General features: G+C 40.0%; 1 protein-coding gene across 6 annotated transcripts in view; it reads left to right on the top strand.

Moving 5' to 3' along the window:
* The window catches only part of Ptpn22 (protein tyrosine phosphatase non-receptor type 22), a 61,531-nt gene that overhangs the window by 18,127 nt on the left and 37,404 nt on the right, over positions 1–6,000 (top strand). For 4 of the 6 annotated variants that reach the window (XM_008833980.3, XM_029564005.1, XM_029564007.1 and 1 more), the window contains exons 2-8: positions 1,447–1,555; positions 1,803–1,879; positions 2,005–2,100; positions 2,666–2,704; positions 3,999–4,070; positions 4,167–4,226; positions 4,801–4,943. In XM_008833980.3, the coding sequence (XP_008832202.1) occupies positions 1,447–1,555; positions 1,803–1,879; positions 2,005–2,100; positions 2,666–2,704; positions 3,999–4,070; positions 4,167–4,226; positions 4,801–4,943 (596 nt within the window). The remainder of the gene's footprint in view (positions 1–1,446; positions 1,556–1,802; positions 1,880–2,004; positions 2,101–2,665; positions 2,705–3,998; positions 4,071–4,166; positions 4,227–4,800; positions 4,944–6,000) is intronic. The other 2 variants (XM_029564006.1, XM_029564008.1) reach the window with 2 other exon arrangements.

Raw genomic sequence — 6,000 nt, 5'->3', positions numbered from 1 at the left:
CCCCCATCCTAGGCACATATACTGCCACTAAGCTATATATACTCTCAGCCCTGAAATTCTTTTTTTTTTTTGGTGGGAGTTAGGGATTGAACCAGGGCCCCGTGCATGCTAAATACATTCCAACACTTGAGATACACAGTCCCTCAAATGGATCTGAACATGAGCTAGCTGTGCAAATGGACACTAAAGTATGTGTGGCAGAGACCACTACCAACTACCAGTCAGAGGGAAACTCTACTGCTGCTAGCGAAAATCCTGCCATTAATGTAGCACACTTCCAACACTCAAAAGTTGAAATTCTGAACTGGGGGCAGTGGCACATGCCTTTTGTCCCAGCACTTGGGAGGCAGAGGCAGGCAGATCTTTGTGAGTTTAAGGCCAGCCTGGAATACATAGCGAATTCCAGGACAGCTGGGGCTACAGGGAGACCCTGTCTCAAAAAGACAAAAAAAAAGAGTTTGAGTCATATTAAAAAATGCTTTGGAACTGAAGTTATTGAAATTTTGATAGAGTATATTCAGCTTAAACATCATTTCTACTTAGAAGGTGGTACCAAGTGAAAAGACTACTGGGTTTTGATGTTTCTGTTGGCACTGAACAGTCACTTTAAAGAAAGTAAATCGTGCTTTTAGTATCTCTTCCTTGGGTGGAGCACATAGCTTACTTTCAGAAGATATATTTGGTTTCTTAAATATTTAGCAGTTTCACATTTAGTTTTAGCTACCTGTGACTCAGCTGCAGTAAATGTGATCTTTTCACTTCTCAAAAGTTTCTGAATTCTGGCCTCCCTACATCCTGTCCTGAAAGCAATTGGCCCCAGAGGATGCTAAAAGGGGTGAAGCAGAATGTTTGCAAAGTGGAGGAGGAAAGCCCTCTAGAGATAGCTTATCTTCGTGTGTGTGTGTGTGTGTGTGTGTGTGTGTGTGTGTGTTGTGTGCTTGAGCACGCTCATGTGCACACACATGGTGCACAGTGCATATGTGCATGTAGGTGTGTGACCAGAGGACAGTATAGAGTGTCTTTTCTCAGGAATCATCCATCTTGTTTTTAAGATAGGGTCTCTCACTGAGAGTTTGGTTAGGCTGACTGACTAGTGAGCCCCAAGAATCCACCTGCCTCTCATTCCTCAGTGCTGGGATTACAAACTGGCACACCTTTTGTTGTTGTTTGTTAGATAGGTCTCACTATGTAGCCCTAACTGTTCTGGAACACACTATGTACACCAGGCTGGCCTCGAACTCACAGACGTCTGCCTGCCTCTGCCTCCTGCATGCTGGGATTAAAGGCATGTGCCACTAAGCCTGGCCCACACCTGATTTTATGTGGGTTCTCAAGAGCAAACTCAGGTCCTTGTGCTTGCAAGGAAGTACTTTACCAATTGAGCTATTTTTCCCAGCTTCTTTAACTCCTTTCTTGGGAAAAATTATTCTTGTAATTTTCTTACAGAAGCTGAAAAGGCAGTCTACCAAGCACAAGGCAGACAAAACATATCCTACATCAGTGGCTCAGAGGCCCAAGAATATCAAGAAAAACAGATATAAGGATATTTTGCCCTGTAAGTTCCATTTCTGTCGGTAAACTTAGACTTCCTCCCAATTTTAATCATTTCCTTTATTTTTTAAACCAACTACTTGTTCCTAATCTTTGAACATGGAATTGACAAATTAGATTATCCTATTTATGACTGCAAGTGCATCATTCATTCACTTCTCAAACACCTGTAACAACCACTGTCCTTAGGTCCTGATGTAGCCCTCTGTGTAAGCCTTCTATTTATACTATATCTTTCTCTCATATTATAGATGATCATAGCCTGGTAGAGCTGTCTCTGATAACTTCTGATGAGGATTCCAGCTACATCAATGCCAATTTTATTAAGGTAGACTGAGAGGAGATAAAAGCATTCCTTCTTTCTCTGAGATCCTAAAAATAGGGGATGGGGAGAGGACAGTGGGGAAGAGGGTGCTGTCTCTAGTCATCTCATGTGATTCCTGTTCCTTTTAGGGAGTTTATGGTCCCAGGGCTTACATTGCCACCCAGGGTCCTTTATCTACAACTCTCCTGGACTTCTGGAGGATGATTTGGGAATACAGTGTCCTGGTAAGTGCAGAGTTACTTCTGATACTTCACTCTCTAGTTCTTAGAGACAAAGGGGACAGGGTGTCAGAATGTGGCTATGGCAGGTTTCCCAGCTATTAAAATCAGTGCTTTTCTTGTTGCTTGATGAAATTTCAGAGTTCAGGCATGTTTTATCAGTATTAGTGTCAGTCTTGTTCGAGGAAACGAAAGTTGGCACCTTGATAGGCTCTTTTGGTAACAAGAATTTACTGATCTGAGAACAGAGAAGTGGGGACAGAAAGAAGGAAGAGTTACCAGGATTTCTTTTTGGATTATAAAGCAAAACAAGGGGCTGAAGAGATTGCTCAGTGGTTAAGAGCACTGGCAGCTCATGCAGAGGACCAGGATTTAAATCCCAGCACCCACAAGACTGCTAACAACCATCCATAACTCCAGTTCCAAAGGATTTGACACTCTTTCTGTCCTCCGAGGGCACTGACGACATGAATGCACTTGCATAACACTTACTACTTTTGATGCCTGGACTCATGCAGGAACTGTCCTTTCTAACTCTGTGCATGTTTAAGCTCCCATCTCATCCCTCCAGGTCATTGTTATGGCATGCATGGAGTTTGAAATGGGGAAGGTGAGTTGCTATCTAGTACCGGTTGACCTAAAGGTAAAGGAAAAAAAGAGCAGGAGGAATAACTGCAGAACTTTCCTGAATTGTGCCTAGGTAAAAAATCATACCATCTTCCTAGTTTTCAGCTTGGGATGCCACCTGACCCTTAGGGAATTTTTACCTATAAGAACATATTTTCCCTATTTTCCCAGTATGATATAAAGCTTTAAAAAAGAAAGAAAAGTATACACTCTCTTTCTGTTAATGAGATGTCTTTATCTGCCCATCAAAGATTCTAATCCTGTGCTGTCCAACATAGCATCCATTAGTTCATGTAGCTATTAAACACCATGGTTTGCATGATAGAATAACTCACTTGTTTTATTTTAATTAATTTGATTTCAATCTAAAATCAATCCTCAACTCAGCTACTGGAAGTTATTTTTGAATATGTGAAACCTTTTCAGATGTGAATTTTATTTATCTAAATGGAAAGAGACTATTTCCAATGAAAATTTAGCATTCTAACTAGATGAGTGGTATATATGAAATATATCCAGGATTTGAGTATTTAGTAAAATAACAAGGCAAGTAAAATAAAATATTGCATATCGATTACATGGTGAAATACTTTGGCATATTGGGCTAAAATATATTACTAAAGTTAATTTTACCTGTTTTCATTTTTTAATGTGACATTAAAAAATTTAAACCTAAACGGGCATGGTAGTGCATGCCTTTAATTCCAGCACTCAGGAGGAAGAGGCAGGTGGAATTCTGTGAGATCAAGGCCAGTCTGAGCTACCATAGTAAGTTCTGGGCCAGCTGGGACTGTAGGGAGACCCTGTCTCAAAAGCCAAAATAAGTAAATAAATTTTTTAAATTAAAAAAATAAATAATAAAACTAAATGTGTGGCTCACATTACATCTTTGGTGGACATCACTGTTCTAATCTACTGTTGCCATTCTGAGTTGGGACTTCTAATCAATGTCTAGGAAATCTGACATTTCAATTAACTAATGCAGCTGTTTTATGTTAATGCAACATAATTTTTCAGTTCTTTTTAAATACTGAAAATAGATCAAGGCTTTCTACTTCTACTTTTTCAGACTTACAGGAAATCTGTAATTCACTTATCCTTTAGTGTCTGTATTAACATACTTTAGAGTCCCAATTATGATGTTGGAATTGAAGTCCAAGGAGGTTAGAAGTGCCTAACCTAAGATGAAGTTGCTTCTGAATGAGGGAGTGGGCTTTATTTTATAGGATAAATTAAAATATATGAAAGGAAATCACTACTTCTGTTTTACGCAATAGAGAAAGTGTGAGCGCTACTGGGCCGAGCCAGGAGAGATGCAGCTGCAATTGGGCCCTTTCTCCATATCCTGTGTAAGTAGAATGTGTTTCCATTATGGCTGAGCAAAACCTACTTTTTTAGAGAGCTTTTCTTTGAAATTGCTAATATTTTAATCCTTTTCTCCTTAGGAAGCGGAGAAAAAGAAATCCGATTATATAATCAGGACTCTGAAAGCCAAGTTTAATAGTGTAAGTATAGAACAAGAATGACACACTCAGAGCCTTCCAAGATCAGGCAGGTAAATATGTACGTGTGACTCAGGCTGGATACAAGACTGTGGGGACTGGTAGGGCCTTTGATGTCTTGAGTTAAGTCTTCAGATTCCTAAGAGACCCCAGTGTAATCTGTGCCCCTGCCAGTCTATGGCACACTGTGCCATACATAAAAAATGATGTTGATAGTGAGAACAGAGATGGATATCAACTTGACAGATAAAGCTGACTTATTTTTGTAAAGGCAAGGGGGTTTAACATATCAACATGTCTACAATCCATTTGAGACACACTAATTTGGGGAAGATTTGGTTTGGACTATCTTCATGTCCTCCTCCTCTTGGGTGAATGAGTTACTTAGGGATAAGACAGTTGAAAACATTCTTATGTTAATTTTAATTGTTCTTATAAGACTTGAGAGCTATAGAGAAGAAAGAATAAATTGCAAGAAAAAAGATATAGATAGAACCAAACCAGATTAATTTTTGGTAGAATGATGGGGAATCCTATCCTTGAACTCTCCTCTTATTCTGGCTATTTTTTAAAATAGGAAACTCGAATTATTTACCAGTTTCATTACAAGAACTGGCCAGACCATGATGTGCCTTCATCTATAGACCCCATCCTTGAGCTCATCTGGGATATGCGCTGTTACCAAGAAGATGACAGCGTGCCCATATGTGTTCATTGCAGGTAGGGTGCTGAATGAACCATCAGAGAACAAACAAAATAATCCAAAGGCAGGGTCAATAGCAGAAACAGTCTATTGTAAGTTCAACTGGAACATTACATTCATTTTTTTAATGGTTCATCACCTTTATTCTGTTAATATACTGAAAATCTTTTAACTTAAAAAAATTATTGAAGCCAGGCGTGGTGGCGCACGCCTTTAATCCCAGCACTCGGGAGGCAGAGGCAGGTGGATCTCTGTGAGTTCAAGGCCAGCCTGGTCTACATAGTGAGTTCCAGGACAGCTGGGGCTACAGGGAGACCCTGTCTCAAAAAGACCAAAAAAATTGTTGAGAATTTCATACATGCATATAATGTGTTTTGATCAAATCCATGCCCACTCCCTTCACTCCAATTCCTCCCATATCTCTCCATCAGTTTTTTCTGATAATTTCATGTACTTGTTCTCTTTGGGGGGGCGCTTTTTGCTACTCTAACATTCCCCCTCTGAAGAGATAACCCTAAAATCTTTTAGGGTTTAGATAAAATCTCCCAAATACTTTTGACATGTTTGGCCTTTGGAACAGAGTATGTTGCTAAGAGGACCAAGGACATTTTGACTTTTAGCCAAGAAACTGGATACTTTTCTTTGAGGTCTTTTTACCATAACTGCCTAGCCAATTCCTACCTCCTATTGTTATCACACCATTACCCAAACTGCTGATAGGGAATCGGGTCGCAGACCATTCGGGCTTCTTCCATGCTGAACAGGGATGCAGGGCAAGGCAGTTGGGGTACCCCTTCAGAGGGTCTATCTAACAGACTCCCAAATTGCATAATTCTTATCTGTAAGGAGAAAAAAAGTCCTCGACTGGTGCCTAGGAGATGTGAAGAAGTAAAGGCAAGAGTAGTTAGCATTACGAGTTCTAGACAGGGCACCAGAAAAGAGTCAGAACAGGGCAAATTTCAAATGTTCATATCAGAGTCCATTGGAGTTTCTTGATGAAAGCTTCCAAAAGCATTCCTCTATTGGGTTCCTCCTCGTTTTTCTTTTGTCTGCCAAGACTGGACTCAAGAGTGA

The sequence above is a fragment of the Nannospalax galili genome, unplaced genomic scaffold (assembly GCF_000622305.1).
Source record: "Nannospalax galili isolate Female #2095 unplaced genomic scaffold, S.galili_v1.0 scaffold475, whole genome shotgun sequence".
Lineage (NCBI taxonomy): Eukaryota > Metazoa > Chordata > Mammalia > Rodentia > Spalacidae > Nannospalax > Nannospalax galili.
The sequence above is the reverse complement of the archived record's forward strand: the minus strand, read 5'-3'. Positions and strand labels throughout refer to the sequence as shown.